Genomic DNA, 17,095 nt, shown 5'->3' with positions numbered 1-17,095 from the left:
TATCTTCTTGATCTATTGATCCTTTTACTACAATAAAGTGCACTTCTTTGTCTCTTTGAACAGTTTTTGTTTTAAGGCCTATTTTGTCAGAAATTAGTATCCCAACTCCAGCTCTTTTTTGGTTCCCATTTGCATGGAATACCTTTTTCCAACCCTTCACTTAGAGAGACAGAGAGACAGAAAGTGAGAAATCCCCCCCCCCCAGGGGAAATAGTCACGCCACAATCCCTTCTCCATTCTCCTCTCAGGATCTTGGGCATGCACACACACGTGCCCGGTGTGAGTTTAAGCCACCGGGTCTGGGACTTGAACCGCGGTTGACTACATGGGAGTTTAGTGACATAGCTATTATGCTAACTGCTGTCCCTCTCTCTTAACACTTTCAATACATCTTCCCATTTTTTCCTTGCTTGCATTGTTTCCATTGAGAGATCCGGTGTTAGCCTGATGGGATGACCTTTGTAAGTCACTTCTCGTTTCTCGCTTGCCAGTTTTAGTATCATATCTTTATCTGTGGTCTTGGACAGTCTGGCTAAGATGTGCCTTGGGGAAGATCTTCTGGGGTTGAGTCTATTTGGGGTCCTTTGTATTTCTTGGATCTGGATGCTTGAGTGCCTCTCTAGACTTGGGAAATTTTCTTCCAGGATTTTGTGGAATAGATTTTCCATGCAGTTATTAGTTTCTTCACCTTCTGGGATGCCAAATTATTCTGATGTTTGGGCGTCTTATGGAATCTAGTATTTCTCATATATTATCCTCGTTTTTTTGTTGTTGTTATTTTCTCTATCTTCTTGATGGTTTTTTCTAGGTCAGAGGTTTTATCTTCTACATCAGAGATTTGATCTTCAGCATGATCTAACTGACGTTTAATACTTTCAAGAGAGTTTTTGATTTCCTGTATTACAGACTTCATCTCTAATAGCTCCATCTGATTCTTTCTCAAAGTGTCCATTTCTTCTTTCATATCATGGAAGTACTTCCTAATCTCCTATAGTTTGTTGTCTCTTTCCTGTTCCAACTCATAGAATTTGTTCACCAGGAATGTTCTAAATTATTTCTCTGACATTTTGGTAATGTCCTCAGATTTTAGGAGAGATGGAGGGGAGTTACTCTGTTCCTTTGATGGAGATATATTTCCTGGCTTATTCATACCTGAGGCTCTTCTTCTACTTCTAGCCATTGGAAGATGTACTCACTTTTGAATACCTTAGAAGAACGTTTCTTTGACTAGGAGCAAGTGTGTTTCCCAGATGGTTCTGTATAGGGGAGGATCCCAGGGAACCTTACAATACTAAAGAATTTCAGAACTGTGATTCTAGATCTGTCTAATCCCTCTGACAGGGTGGAGGATGAGGAGGAGAGGATAACGTAAGAGGAAAGAAAAGAGTATAGAGGAGAATAAAGAAAAAGTCGTGTGCCATGCATTATCACAGTGCGCAGTTTCTCCAGGGGCCTAGAGATGAAACTGGAGGTCTCCTGCAGAGCAAGGGCCACTCTGTGGGACAGGGGAGAGGAGGAGAGGAGGGTATTAACAAAACAAAAAGGAAGAGCAAAGGAAAAAACCAAACCTGCCTACCTCTCTAGGGGTGTGCGGTCCTGGTCTTGGGAGCATGGAAGTGGGTTGGGGCAGTGGTGCTCCTGCCTCAGTTTCCCTTGCTGGCCAGGAGCCTATGGATGGAACTGGAGGTTACTGCAGAGCAAGGGGCACTCTGCAGGACCTATTTTTTTTTTTTTTTTGAGGGGAGAGAGATTTTTGCTGTAGAGTGCATGCACTTGATGGAGAGACAGAAACAGAGACAGAAAGTGTATATTTTCTATTTCATTTATTTCTGCTTGTATCTTTATTATTTCCTTTCTCCTGGAGTTTTTTGGATTTTTTTGCTGTTGCTTTTCCAGTTCTCTAAGGCATGATGTTAGGTGATCCATTTGCCTTCTTCCCTGGGGGGTTGGCCACACCGCAATTCTGTCTCCTCCACTCTCCTCTCAGTATTTTGGGCATGCATGCACACGCACCCTGTGTGTTTTAAGCCACCGGGTCTGGGACTTGAACTTCGGCTGACTAAATGGGAGTCCAGTGACATAACTATTATGCCATCTGCTGATCTCTGATGGGTTTAAGAGTTGAAGCGTAAACTAATTCACAGCTATAGGAAAATATTAAATTAAAAAAATACAGTCAAGATGAGACTGCATAGTTATGAACAGAGAAATACTAGAAAACAGCAAATTAATAGATAAGATGATTTTTCATCAGTGACCTTTTGCTATTTTACTTTTAGGAACCTGAAAGAAATTATCTTTTTTAAGTTTTCAAATGTAGCCATTTCTTAGCTTCTTCAATATCACCTTGAATTGTTGAAATAATCAACTATAAAGAATCAAAGTTCTGTACTGGTCTGAGGTAGCCAACGGTGGCCACACTGAGGATTTTCCCACAGAAGCTCTCTTTGAAGGTATGCATGCATGAGTTCCAGGACTTTTTCATATTCTTTTTTTATTTTCCCTGCTATAGGGCACGTGCGCTCACCAGACAGACAGAGAGAGACATAGAGACAGAAAGCGAGAAATCACCCCCCAGGGGGGATGGTCATGCCGCAATCCCTTCTCCTCCATTCTCCTCTCGGGATCATGGGCACGCATGCACACGCGCCCGGCGTGAGTTCTAAGCCACCGGGTCTGGGACGTGAACCAGCGACATAGCCATTACGCTAACTGCTGGTTCCCTTATATTCTTGTAGTATGGGTTCTATCTTATGCTCACCACCATTTTATGGACATCTCTACTTCTAGGGCTGGCCCAACCATAATAAATGCCAATATATACATCAGCTGGAAGATTATCTACTACTTGTTCAAGAAAGTTCACTGTAGGGATGTCCAACTGCTTGGAGCTGCAGCTGAAGCCTAGCACCTCTTGACCCTGGCAGAACTATGGCAGATGCCTCATGATGCAATCCACCCAGGGCTCAGGCTATGGAGGCAGGGCCCAGGTGCCCGGACAAGCCAGGGAACTCATGCCAGGCTGGAGCTCTGCTGGGCTGACCTGAAAACCAAGGGCCTGGTAGTGCAGACCACATGTGTGGTGAGACCATCAGGCTGCTGACCCAGCAGAAGTTGTCGGTAACTCAGAGACTGCATCTCCCAAATCAAATTTTCAGTGTGAGGAAAGGGACATAGTTTCATTAAGAGTGTCATTAAGACCTAACAATATTGAAAATTGTACTTATTTGGAAGATAATTATTCCTAAATATGCATCCATAAACCAGTGCCCTATTGTTTAAGGATTATTATTGTTATTAGAGAGAGGGGGGTATTTTTGACAGTGTCTCCATGCCATGATCCTCCCGCCCCAGCCTCCAGGTCAGCTAGGATTACAAGTCCGCATCATCATGCCAAGTGTGTTCAGGTTGGTCCATGTTTTGACTAGGGTCTTCCATATGACTCCAGTATCATGCAGTGGCCTGCCTCCTTCACTAACATGGCAGGATTTTAAGGATTGTTTTTTTAGCCTTATTTAATATATAGGTTGCTGGACCTTGCCCCCTAGAGATTCTGATTTATTAGTTCATAGTTTATAATCAAAACAACTTAAAAAAAAAAAAAAGACAGGGTTAGCTGTGTTTGTTGTGTGAGTATGCCCTTGTTTAGAAAGACACCGATACCCTGTTCTACCCACACAAGTATCCTACAGGAGGGAGACCAGAAAATCTGTTCCTACAAACCTACCAGTGATTCTAATGTAAGGCTAACATTTAGAGTCTCCAGATCAGATAACCTTTTAAGGTTCCTTCTACTGCTGAGGTGCTACAGGATTAGGGGTACTAAGTGAGTAAATGCTGCCCTCTAGCGCCTTCTATGAGGCACAGCAAAATTCCTTCCTACAGTTGGTGTGAAGGGACAAGACTCAAATCATGGCATGTCTGTCAGAATTTTTTTAAAATAAGGCTATATGACCCATAATGCATACGTATTGGCAGGCCAGGAAGTTTCCTAAAGAAAGTCTACTAGAATAATTGTGGTGCTGCAGCATTATAATGGAAGCAGGGTCTGGCTTAAGCACATTTTCTTTGTAATTGTGGGTAGCCCTCCAGAGGCCATAGAGGCTTTGCATCTTCTTCATCTCCTTGTTCACTGTTGACTCCAAACCATGAAGCAGGAAAGGCAAGTGTGATGACATTCATATCGTTAAAAATGACAGGCTTGGGGCTGACAGGTGGTGCGGAGGTTATGGCACTGGATTCCCACATGGCTGACTCCTCTGTTTGAGACCTGGATCTAGTGGCTTGAAAAATCATGCAGGGTGTGTGTCTTATGTGCCCACGATTCTGAGAGGAGAATGGAGGAGAAGGAATTGTGGTGTGGCCATCCCCCCAGGAAGTCATTTCTCACTTTCTCTCTCCCTCTCTTTGTCTCTGGAGCACACATGTGCCTTATAGCCAAAACAACTTAATAATAATAAGAAGACAGGCTTAGCTGTGTTTGTTGTGTGAATATGCCCTTGTTTACAAAGACACTGATACCCTGTTCTATTCATACAAGTATCCTCCATAACAAGTACCAAATTAGCAAAGAAATCCACGCCAAAGGCCTACTCTGCGAAAAGGCCTAGGACCGTATTGGGCTCAGCACTTGGATCTCGCTTCTCAGCTGAGACTGCGTTGTTGGAGAGGAATTTGCAGCAGATGATTTTAGAGGCTAGGTGAAATGACAGTGATTATGGCTTATCTGTAAAGTAAGTAGAACACCTGTTGGAGCAGGTGCAAGATTTGCAGAATATGGTTCATTTTGCCTGTGGCAAGAATCAGGCTAGTGGGAAACAGAAACTGTTGCAGTAACACAGAGGGCAGCAGCAGTACCTGGAAGCAGGAGCTGATTGGAGAGAAGTAATACAAGCGATTAGATATCCAAGCTACATTGTAGGTGCGTTGACCTGCTACTAGAAAGCTGAAGCAGGACCAGCGGGTGACGCGGTGGTTAAGGCGCTGGACATACCCACATGACTGACCAGGGTTCGAGTCCTGGACCTGGTGGCTTGCTTCCTCACTTTCTCTCTCTCTCTCTGTCTCTTTCTGGTCAAATTAAAAATAAATAAATAAATAAATAAATAAATAAATAAATAAATAAATAAAATTAAAATAAATAATTCTAAAAAAAAAAAGAAAGCTGAAGCAAGCTGCTTTTTAATTTGCTTTTGTTAGCCTGTTATTCAGTGCAAAAAGTCTTTGTCTTTGTGTGTGTGTGTGTGTGCATGTGTGTGTATAGCTTTATTTAGTTTTGTTTACGTTTTTGCTGTAGGGCACGTGTGCTTACCAGAAAGAGACAGAGACAGAGAGAGCAAATGTGAAAAATCACCACCACCACCACCACCACCACCCCCCGAGGCCATGCTACAATCCCTTCTCCTACATTTTCCTCTAGAGAAATGCACACGTAATGCTGAAGCCACCAAGACCAGGAGTAGAACTGTAGTTGGCCATGTAGGGGAGTCCATTTCTTTAACCACTATGTCACCTGCTGGCCCTGATCTTCCTACATTTTAAAATTTAAGATAGATGTTGAAACAGCTCAAATTCATTCATCTTCAGGTGGGACGCTTCTTAAATTAATACAAGGACCTATTTTGTTTTGTTTTTGTTTTAAGAGAGATTTTTGCTAGAGGGCACGTGCACTCACCAGAGCAACAGAAAAAGAGAAAGTGAAAGTGAGAAATCATGCCTTAGGGGAATGGTCACATCACAAACCCATCAGAATCCACCATTCTCCTCCTGGGATTTTGGGCATGGACAATCAAATGCTCGGCATGAATTTCTTTTTCTTTTTTTTTAAGATTGTATTACTTGATTTTATTTTACACTAGGTACTGGGCACAGAGCAATTCTCCTTAATAAAGTTGACAGTTAGCTTTGCTCAGAACATTTTTAATAATGCACATTAAAAAAAAAGTATTCATCTTACAAATTGTTCTGCACTCCAAATATACAATAGCTTGGAAAACAACGTTTAGAAAATAAAAGCCAATGTGAAGAGACAGATTAAAACAACTAGAAGAGTACAGGTTTTTATATGGTTCAGATGTTACAGTTTTCTTACTGCATCATCAATGTCAGAAATCTGTTCCTTCAGCTGGCTCCATTGCTCCGGATTTAAAGAAATACCTTTTCTTCCTGGTTTCATTTCACCTTCTGGATCCATCCAGTATTCCCTGATATCAATTAGAACTTTCCCTTTAAAATCCTGAACACTGACTTATCTCATTTTCCCAATTTGAAACATGTTATCATCTCTGCTGCTGCTGCTCTGTTTGGAAGATGACAGAGTTCTAGAAGTTTCACCAGTCTTTTGCTTCTTTACAGGTTTTTCTGGAGCAACTTGCTTTTTCCTCTTTAACTTCTTGTCAACTTCACTGTCAGAATCACTGCCAGAAGAGCTTGATGAAACAAGTTCCTTTGATTTAGGCATTACTCCGCTCCTGCTATCCAACAACCTCCTGCTCGTTTGCTCCCGACTGACCTCGGCATGAATTTCAAGCCTCTGGGTCTAGGACTCAAATGAGGGTTGACCATGTGGGAGTCCAGCGTCTCAATCACTATGCCACCTGCTGGCCATACTTTTCTTTCTTTCTTTCTTTCTTTCTTTCTTTCTTTCTTTCTTTCTTTCTTTCTTTCTTTCTTTCTTTCTTTCTTTCTTTCTTTCTTTTTCTTTTAGAATGATCTTATTTAACTTTTTTTTTTTTAACTTTTTATTTATTTATTTTTAATTTGACCAGAAGGGGGCAGAGAGAATGAGAGAGAGAGAGAAGGAAAGTGAGAAAGCAAACTGCCAGGTCTGGGACTCAAACCACGGTGGCCATGTGGGAGTCCAGCATCCTTAACCACCACAACACCTGCAGACCCCATGATATTTTGTTTTTATATTTGTGAAAAACCCTTCACTAGTCCATTTCTTTGTGAAATCATTGTCCAAATATTCTCCCTTATTGCTATTAAAATGCCCTCTTGCTAATGATTTTTTTGGGGGGGAAGATTGTTTGTTTTATAATTGTGTTTAAGATATACTCAATGCAAAACTAGACATTTTAATAATTTTAATTGCATAATTCACTGGCATTAAATACATCCACTATACATACATACAACTATCACCACTATTCATTTCCAGAAATTATTCATCATCCTAAACAGGAACTCTGTACCCATTAAACAATAACTCCCTGCCTTCCACAGCACCTGGTAAGGTTGTATCTTGCTTCATATGAATTAGTCTTCTCTTTGAAACTAGATTTTTGTCTTAAGAGCAGGCAAGCAACACAACTGCAATGTCTTTGTACCCTTGACATTGCCTAGTTCAGGGCTGAGCACATACATACTGAGTGCTCACCACTCATGTTTGGTGGAGGACCAGATGCTGGAAGAAGAACTAAATAGCTCTTTCAGAAATATTGAGCCTAAATCCCCTCTTATCAGAGAAAGACATTCTCAAGGGAATTTAGAAAACCTGGGGTGTTGGAGGCATACCATAATGTCACTGGGCCCATGAAGTTAATGTTAATGTGTGAGTCAGTGGACATAGGAGTGGTGGAGACTAGGATTGCATGGGGGGAAATCCTGCCCTGCCTTAAGGTGTTCAAGTTCAGATTTTTATAAAATTATCTTTTTTTAGCTAAAGCATTCCAAACATGGTGGATTCAACAAAAGAGCCATAAATTTGTGACTTTTAATCAAAAGACTTGCCGGTAATCTATCTCCAGGACTTGAATATGTGCTCAAAGATCTGCAGAGGCAATTCTGGAAAACCAAGCCTTAGATAGAGCTCTGGAAATGGGCCTCATTCCTGTGCCTCCATAGAAAGTAGTGTTTACAACCTCTTCTTCCCCATCTCCAGCTAGACCACACAGATTAGGAGGATTTTCTCAAAAAGTTTTTTTAGGGAACCAGCAGTTGGCATAATGGCTGTGTCGCTGGACTCCCACGTAGTCGACCGCGGTTCACATCCCGGACCCCGTGGCTTAAAATCACGCCAGGTCTGGGACTCGAACCCTGGTCGACTACATGGGAGTCCAGCAAGATAGCTATTACACCAACTACTGGTCCCACCTCTCTCTCTCTTAGCGCATACATAGTGTACATGAAGACTCAGTTATGTGGGGTTAGGTACCAGACCACTGGAGTAAAGGTAGAACTGAGCCATTAGGGTACATGGACTAGAGAGAGCATGGGAAGGTCTATGCTGTCAGTGACCTTAATACCTTTCATGCCAGGTTCTGCAGCCCTTACAGACAAACAGACACCCTCATCTGAATAACCACGAGTGTCTCTAAGACAGAGCAAGACCTGCGATGCTAGGCCTACCTGTGGAACAGGAGGGCTTTGTGATGCGGTCTGGTGGTCTGCACCCATCTTCTGTGAGGCAGAGATGACAAGGTCTAGAATCTGAGGCATTAGGTTCTAAGACCCTGAAGCCTATGAAGAGGGATGCCTAGTGAAATTTAGATCATGTTGAGTCCTACCTTTGTTCTATGGGATATTAGATATCCTTTATACACCTGTGGATCCATCTTCATTATTGCATTAATTATCTGGAAAGTGAAAAAGAGACGCCGAGAATTAAGGTTGGGACCTAAGAGGAGCTGTTGCCGGGTAGGGAAACACTATAAGCTTGACAGAATTAATATGCCTCAAGATTTTATAGCCTTACTTTCTCTTGTTATGCCTACCCTATTTATTCATTCATTCATTCATTCATTCGGGATCATGGAACAGCTCCCAACTTAGTTGATTATCTTGGTTGGTGACCTTTGAAGGGTGAAATCTTTGGGCTACTAGAATCACTCATCCTTTAATCTGTTCCAGTTTTCCTCCTGTCTCATTCTTAATTCCTCATAAAACTTGTCCAAGAAATGGGGTGCGGGAGGTATAGAGGATGGAATAGCCTCATACTGAGTTAGGGATAAATAAGAAGGAAAATGTTTGGGTGAAAAAGGGTATAGAATGGAAAGTTAGAAAAGTATGTAAAATTATAATACAGAAAAATGACTGGGAAATGCCCATGGGGTTTATTTCATTTTAAACATGAAAATATAATAGTATCCCAGAAAAATAATCTATTGTTTTTGTCTTTAAGCATCACCAAAGAGTCCAACAACAGTCTAAAGACAGAGTATCAAAAGGTAAAAATCTCAGTTTCCGGTCTGACTCCCCTCTACTGTGGGCAAAGTTCTCATGGAATCTGTCTCTTGACCCCTTTATAACCACTGAAGACTCCAGCTTCCCAGTATCAGTTTCTTATAGATGACTTTCTTGGGTGGAAAATCAAAGTCTTGGAACATTTCAAAATTCTTTACCTTACCCTCTTGAGAATGAAGGATGAGAGCATGGAAGGGTCTAGGATCTTTAACTGTGTCATTTACTTGTTTTATTACCGTTGGGAGTCTCTTCATTTCTCAGTTTTGTTTTCCATTAAATGGACATAACACTGATAACCCTGGCTTACTCACAGTGTGGTTATAAAGAGCCAATGAGAGTAGGTATGGGAAGGCACACAGCACATGATTAAGCTGTACCCAGATGTGACTTAGAGCATTGATCCTTGAGGTTTTCAGTCTCTTATTCAAAGACTTCCAGCTTCCTATAGGATGTCCTTGAATCCTCTCCTATTCATGTAACACTGTCTCCTGGTTCCTTAGCTTGGAGAACTTCCCAGGAAGAAGCCGAGAAGCTGCAGAAGCTGCTCTCTGTCATGAAAAGGTGATATCTTGCTTTTTTGCAGTCTCCCAACCCCCAGCTTGGCCTATGATGATGTCTAGGCTTCACCTAGGGCAGGGATGAGGTGATGGATGATGGCTGGGAGGGAGACATACACAGTGCAATCTGGTTCACTGGCTGAGAAGATTATCAAGGGCAAAGGGGTGTTGAGACTTCTCAGGAGGAGCAGTCACTCAATTTACTCTGGGCTAAGGTCACAGTGATTCTGGAATTCAGGATCTGAGTAAGTGCAATTCATAAATGACTCTATATGGGGTTGCACTCAGCCACAAGACAAGTTATCCAGTCAAGAGAATGGATTTTTCATAAAAAGTTCATCACTGTCACATTCTCTTTGCAGCAACACCCTTTTGTGCAGATTCGAGTCTGGCGGGTCCCTGCTGGCATTACCTTCTCTGGTTGTTTCTTCAGGAGGCCTGTTTCTGGGACATTCTTCAGATAGAAACCTATCATTTAGCCTCTTCTTAAGATTTCTAGGGAGTGAGGCTGATTCCCAAGAAATGCTGTGAACAATGGTGGGGATGTCCCAGAGTCCTCAGAATGCAGAGTTCCCACGAGGACCTCATTTTCTAGTTTGGATGTATTGAATACCAGGCTTTGGCTTTCCTAGCCCCAAATGAGACCAATCTGGATCTTAACTGGTGATATTCCTGGTGAAGCCCAATCACCTAACCTCTTGGCTCCCCACCTGTTCAATTCCTTTCTCTTTGTTCAACTTCCTAACAAGCTCAATTGACCCCAGCTCTCTGTCCTCCATGACAGCTGTGCCCATCTATGGGTTGTCTGAGACCTTGCCAACAAGCCCCAGACCCTCAGCCCACCATATCATACCTTACCAGATGCCATTTCTTAGCAAGAAAAGCATAGGGGTAGACATTCAGGGTGTAGAGCCCAGAATTTGCAAGTCTGGGAGAGGACAGTGCCAGTCCTCGGGGCACATGCTTCCAAGGAAGCAAGTGTCACCCCATCACTAATGGTTGCCATGTATCTTCCAGCCAGGGCTGGCTTCCTCAGGAGGGAAATGTGCGGCGGCTCCTGTGTGCAGATCCCTGCTGCCAAATCTGCAATGCTATGGCTCTGGAGATTCATCATTTGCTGGTAGGCGAGGACAAGATCTCGCCCACTTTACTGGGGCCATCACAGGACTCCTCCGGCCTGTCCATATCTAGTCTTTCTTTTGAGCAAAGTCAGGAGTTGGGTTCCCAGAACTCCAGACAACTTTCACTGGGATCTGGAACCCCTAAACTGTCTCGATTAGTGGATCAAAAATCTCTAACCCAGTCAGCAGCCCAGTCAACTGGTGCAGTCAGTGACCAAGATTTCTGGGCTGAAGATATTCGACGAAGGCAGGGATCTCATGGACCAGATGTGTCCCAGGACCTGGCAGCTTTGTCTTCTTCAGAACTTAAGCACCCTGTGAACCAGCAGAAGAGGAAGAACAACTCTACATTTGTCCCGGAAAACCAAGGTCAGCAGCCCTTGAACACTAGAGTTCCTTTTTTTCTTTTTAAATAATCGTTATTTATATTTATAAAGCAAAAATTACAGAATTTTTAAAAACAGAGAATGTTACATTCTTTTGTCTGTTAAATGTTTCTTCCTTTGCCCCTCCAGCCCATTCTTTACCACCCACTATTTACCATCCACTCCTCTCCCTTATAGTCTCTGATATCTATACTTAACTTCTCTATGATCATATCTTCAGATCTTTCAATTTCTACAATAGAGTGCAGATATTCAGTACATATTAAGTGGGGATATATAGTGTCTCTTTTAAAGTTTGGCTCATTTTGCTCAATGTGTCCACTTTGAATCAAACGATAGGGTCTCATTGTTTCTTATGTCTGAGTAATATTCCACAGTATATATGTGCCACCGTTTTTCAACCCAGTCATCAGTTTTGGGACAGTTAGGTTGGTTCCATATTGCAGCAATTATGAATAATGCTGCAATAAACACAGATATGCAAGTGTCTTTCCAACTCAGTGTTTTCCTATCCTTTGGGTAAATACCAAGGAGTGGGATTGTTGGGTCATATGGAATTCTATTTGTAGGTTATTGAGGAACTGCCATATTGTCTTCTATGGGATTGTACTAATTTACAGTCCTACCAACAGTGTAAGAGGTTTTTTTCCTCACCACAGCCTTGCTAGCACTTGCTGGTTTTTTTTTTTTTTTTTTTTTTTTTTTAAATATTAGCCATTCCAGCTGGGGTTAAATGGTATCTCATTGTGCTTTTAATTTTCATTTCCTTTATGACAAGGGGGACTTTAAACATTTTTTCATATGTCTTTTGGCCATTTGTAATTCTTCCTTGGAGAGCTGTTTATTTAGCTTAGTTGCCCATTTTTAATTTGATTATTCTTTTATTATTTTTTTTTAAATTTATGAGTTGCTTGTGTTCCCTTTATATTCTGGTTATCAGTCCCTTGTCTGAAGGATAATGTCTAAATATTTTCTTCCATTCTGAGGGTTGTCTTTTCACTCTAATTTTTGTTTCCTTTGATGTAAAGATTTTAAGCTTGATGTAATCCCACTTGTCTATTTTGGGGATTATTGACTGCGCTTTGGGGGTCTTATTTAAGAAAGCTCTGCCTATTTCAAAGTTTCCAAGAGCTTCTCCTAAATTTTCTATCAGTACTTTTATAGTTTCAGGTTTTATATTTAAATCTTTGATCCATTTTGAGTTGATTCTTGTTCGTAGTGAGAGATAGGGGTCCAGCTTCATTTCTCTACAGGTGGATATCCCATTCTTCCAGCCTCATTTGCTGAAAAGACTTTCTTTTCTCCACTACATTGTCTTACACCCTTTGTCAAATATCAGTTGGCTATATGAGTTGGGTTTTACTAGAGTCCTTTCTTTCCATGAACCCAGAACTCCTGAACCTAAAAACAACACTATGCAACCTTGAATTCCCTTCACCTGCTGTCCCTATGTTCCAAAGGCCCTGAGATACTCTTAAGTATAGTAATATAAATAACATGCACTTTCACTTGATGGTTCCCAAGGTCTGTGGGGGAACTCCTATGACAGCTGATACTACATAGTTCCCAGTATTTTCAAAGCATAGAAAACAGAAAACCATTTCTTTTATCCTAAATGCTACAACTAAGGCCTCTGTTGAAAAGATGGACTTTCATCCTTTTCACTCTGGGGTTCATGGGAGGCCAGTCAGTCCACTCAAACTTTCTGGGTTTTTGAAGGGTCGTGATTTAGAGCAGAAATGTAACTTTGAACAAATCCCAAACTCCATAGTTCTAGTTCTGTCCTCTCCCGTCTTTCAGCTTCTGAGCGATCTTTGTTCATTGTTTGGTGACTACACTGGGACCTCAGTGTGCCACCTGCAGTTATGTTTCCATGGTTTCCTTTTCTGCACACTGAGTGTCTGGTCAGCTTCTAGAGGTCTCTCCACACCATGGGAGCCCTGGGCCCATACTCTTCAATTATTTCTCCTTCATCTCTGTACTACTTAAAATTTCCCTCACTTCACTTATTTCCACATTGTTTCCCATATTCCTGAATTTGGGCTTCTCCACCTAACCATTGACAAGTCCACGCTAATGTCCCATTTCTGATTCTAGCCAGGTATAAAGAGTTTGAGTGGAACCTGTTGTAGAGGCAGCTCCAGCTTCCGTAAGGCTTGCCAGCTCTTGTCCAGAGATCTCTGTAAATACAGAGAACCATACGACATAAGCCTTGAGACTTGTTGCAGCCCATCCCATCAGATTCAGGGCTCTTTCTGATTAAAGAAGCACATTTTACTTCTCAAGAGAGAGGTAGCATTCACCTGGAGCATGGAGAGGCTGCAGAGGCTGCTGCTTTTCAGAAGTAATTGAAACAGCAGGTCAATTTACCATTGCTGGGATCTTCTCCAAAAGGTCTAGATCTGGTCAGTTGCTTTTATGCCCTAGCAACTAGCAGCCCCTGCCTTGGAGCACAAAGCTCTAACTCATGTGAGTTTTCCCTAGCCTGTAGACCTAAAAGACAATGGGAATAGTGACTTCTACTGATCCACTATGACAGCAGGGCCAGTCCATAGTTGCTCGCTCAGGCCAAAGCAACGTTGCAGAGTCACATTACTAAGTCTTTGTCCCTGCCCACACCTGCAGTTGTTAGGACTGCAAATCACTGTGTCTGCAGCAACTTGGTTTCCCTGTTTTCTGGAAAGCAGGCCCTTAGACCTGGAGGCAGCAGTTGGCTCCTACACAGATTAGGCAGTGATGCCCTAAATACTGACAACCCAACCAGCAGCAGCAGGGCTCACCAGATACTGTTATTGATGACCCTAAGTACCTGGGTCCTGTTCCAGGGAGCCACTGTAAAATCTAAGATGACTTTATGGCACAAGTTTCTGGCTTTCCTGTCAGAGATGTCTGTTCTCAGTTATGTGGCTCACTCCAGGGCCACGGCCCCAATAATCACTAGCCAGTCAATAATCACAGAGATGGTGCCTGGGTCCATCAGAGCCTCTGGTTGAATCTCATCTGGACAGCAATGTATAAGTCCTAGGTCACACTTTCAAGATCTCATTGAGACTTAGTGTACTAGTGTTCCAGGCTAAAGTACAAGTGAATGGAGACAGTCCCTCTAGAGAGCCAGACAGATCCTTATAACCCCTAATCAAGGCACGCAGCTTAGCAAAAGAAAATTTCTACCTGAAAAAGAAATTCCTGGAGATACATTCGTGAAGTCCCATAAAGACAATGGAGTCATCTCAAAGACTATCTCCACCTACGGGTCCTTTAGGAGTTTTAACAACCAAGGAAAAACATTGTTCCAGGAACTCCATATCCCACCAGACATCCCATGTGCCCCAGATATAGAATGGGTCCTCCTAAAAGATCAGCTTGTAGGTGCACTAAAGGCAGTGCAGCAGAGCCAAATTAGCTTAGTTCCAGAGCACTGCCACTTGGTTCTGTCTACCACACCTCTGAGATCTCACAACCCAATGGTGACATGACAGAGGCCCAGCTGCTTTGTATTCATGTGGAGTGTGAGCAACTCAACCTGGACACCTCATTAGCCTAGGCCTTTGCAAAGTTGAAGATAAGTCCTTATCTCAGCAGAGAAAAAAAAAATACCCAGTGAAATTCAAAGCAGCAGAAAATCACAGAGAATGGGGTATAACGTTGGAGGCTCTCCCCAACCAGAAAGAACATTCAGTGTGCTGAAGTTCAAGAGCTAGAGGGAAATTTTCTAAGTAGAAACCCAGAGCTCTTGACTTACCGAATATATCTCCAGGATATTTCTCAGGTAGAACTTTCTTTAGTCAAGATGGTTGCCTTGAGCAAGAGGGAATTAGCAAGGATCTGTATAGATCTGCAGAGCCGCTTTCTTCACCTTCTCAACTTGCTGTTCCATGCCAGCACTTTGACCAGCTCCCTTCACCTTGAGTTCTCAGAGCATCCTCCAGGATTCCCTGGGACAAAAAGCCCAGATAAGAATGGTCTATAAAGCTGTTAGAGTAAGATAAATGGCTTCACTCAAAACAAGTATTCCTAGAATACCAAACTCAGGTGCCCAGGCCTCAAATAGCCATACCTTACAGGGCCAACCTACTAGGACATGATTTGCTGGGCTGAATTTTGTAAGGCCAGTGTTTGAAGGGACCATGTTTTTCAGATCCAAACTTTTTGGAGTCAAATGTTTCAAGGTTATGTCTCACAGGGTGAAATTTTGCAAGGCCAAAATTTATATTCAAGGGACAAGAGTTACAGGGTCTTGTGAGGGCAGTCTATACTCACAAGAGCTTTACTCTTACAGAAGCTCCAGAAGTTGGCTTGGGAAATAACGTGAAGCTATTTCTGCACTGGATTAATCCGGAAGTGAAAGGTGAAAAACATGAGGAATCCACTCTTCTCTCTAAGAGTGAGACAGTGGCGACAGATAAAACAAAAAAGCTTGGGAAGGGTTTAAATCCCACCAAAGGCTCTGTTCAGGAAGCTAACTCAAAGAAGACAATGAAGGAGGGCCGGATCACCTTCGATGCCCCCAGTGCCTAGACAATCAGCTTCAGCAACACTCCCTTCAGTCCAGCCACTCCTGGGCTCTGTGCTGCTCCCACAACTGCTCCAAACTCTATCCTCAACAGCCACAAAATCAGAGAATCTATCCCAGGTCTCAATTTTCACCTCAGCAGAAGACACTGGTTTATACAAGGAGATACCCAAGGGAGTTTGTAGGTCCCAAAACCTCTATATCCCCATGAAAAATGTTGTCACCATTTCCATTAGTATGCAGGTGAAGCAAAACTTTCTCCAAATATACTCTATACCTCTAAGAAAACAGCCATCTGTTTATGCCTCTTTATTTTCAATGTAGTATGGGATGGAGAGTGTAGAGGAAGTAGAAAATACTTCCCATGTGGTACAGGAGCTTAAATCTACATTTTATTTCAGATGAGTCAGCATTCCACACAAGTCCTCCCAGCCCCATCCTGGATAAAGTGTCCTGCGCAGAAAAGGAAGGCCTTCTGATATTACAGATGTCAAAACCAAATGATAGTATCTCCCATGTCTTTTCCCTGTTATTGAGATCTTTAGTGAAAACCCACCTGGGAGCCTGCTTTGGCCCCATTATGACTCCCATTGGCTTTCAGTGCATGGCATGAATGCCTCTTAGAGTGAAGATCAGTTGATGAGGAGGTCCCCAAAAGGGTCACAGTAGAAATTATTTTGACTGGGCCAGCAAGTGGCATGGTAGTTAAAGTACTGGATCCCACACGGCTGACAGCACAATTTAGGTCCTAGAACAGGAGGCTTGAAAAAAACACCAAGTGCATGTGTGTGCATGTTCAAAATCCCAAGAAGAGAGTAGAGAAGGGATTGCAGCATGACCACCCCCCTGAGGGGTGATTTCTCACTTTCCTTATCTCTTTCTCTCTCTCTCTGATGAGTGCACACACCCATGACAAAAATCTAAAATAATAATAATAAAAAGGTTTTGGTCAAGTCTTGCACTCAAATATTCAAGTACTTACTATGTGCCAGGTACTATCCCAGAGGAGAACATGAACAATACACAGGCCTTCCTGTCATGGAGTTCATAGACTCATGGAGTGTAGACAGTCATGTAAAAAGTCATTAGAAGCAATGTGATAAGAGCTGGTTGGAGGAATAGGTGAAAGTACATAGAAGGGCACTTAACCTTGTTTTCTTTTCTTTTTTTTTTTTTTGAGAGGTTTTCGCTATAGGGCGCGTGCGCTCACCAGACAGACAGAAACATAGAGACAGAAAGCGAGAAATCACCCCCCAGGGGAGATGGTCACACCGCAATCCCTTCTCCTCCATTCTCCTCTCGGGATCTTGGGCACGCACGCACATGCACCCGGCG

At 42.5% G+C, this 17,095-nt stretch overlaps 1 protein-coding gene and 2 pseudogenes across 1 annotated transcript; 1 reads left to right on the top strand and 2 right to left on the bottom strand.

The window, feature by feature from the left end:
• Nucleotides 1-2,250: 2,250 nt before the first annotated feature.
• On the bottom strand, nt 2,251-2,950 carry LOC102473212 (riboflavin kinase-like; annotated as a pseudogene).
• A 3,125-nt stretch (nt 2,951-6,075) lies between these two features.
• Nucleotides 6,076-6,500, bottom strand: LOC102488179 (activated RNA polymerase II transcriptional coactivator p15 pseudogene; annotated as a pseudogene).
• Nucleotides 6,501-8,398: 1,898 nt separating this feature from the next.
• SPATA31F3 (SPATA31 subfamily F member 3) lies at nt 8,399-16,047 on the top strand. The gene is made up of 5 exons (XM_006143219.1): nt 8,399-8,637; nt 9,122-9,167; nt 9,684-9,744; nt 10,758-11,230; nt 15,527-16,047. The coding sequence occupies exons 1-5, from the start codon at nt 8,494-8,496 to the stop codon at nt 15,763-15,765; spliced, it is 963 nt and encodes a 320-aa protein (XP_006143281.1). The 5' UTR covers nt 8,399-8,493; the 3' UTR covers nt 15,766-16,047.
• The last annotated feature ends 1,048 nt before the right edge of the window (nt 16,048-17,095 follow it).

This window comes from Tupaia chinensis, unplaced genomic scaffold, assembly GCF_000334495.1.
Source record: "Tupaia chinensis unplaced genomic scaffold, TupChi_1.0 Scaffold000093_1, whole genome shotgun sequence".
NCBI classification, from domain to species: domain Eukaryota; kingdom Metazoa; phylum Chordata; class Mammalia; order Scandentia; family Tupaiidae; genus Tupaia; species Tupaia belangeri.
Note: the sequence above shows the minus strand (reverse complement) of the source record. Positions and strands in the feature narration are given on the sequence as shown.

What these genes read in the sequence shown, in the direction of transcription:
- SPATA31F3 (XM_006143219.1), top strand. Translation starts at nt 8,494, where the DNA reads ATGTTGAGTCCTACCTTTGTTCTATGGGATATTAGATATCCTTTATAC. An exon ending in TAAAGACAGAGTATCAAAAG is followed by an intron (nt 9,168 to 9,683) that starts GTAAAAATCTCA and finishes CTGGTTCCTTAG; the next exon opens with CTTGGAGAACTTCCCAGGAA. An exon ending in CTGCTCTCTGTCATGAAAAG is followed by an intron (nt 9,745 to 10,757) that starts GTGATATCTTGC and finishes TGTATCTTCCAG; the next exon opens with CCAGGGCTGGCTTCCTCAGG.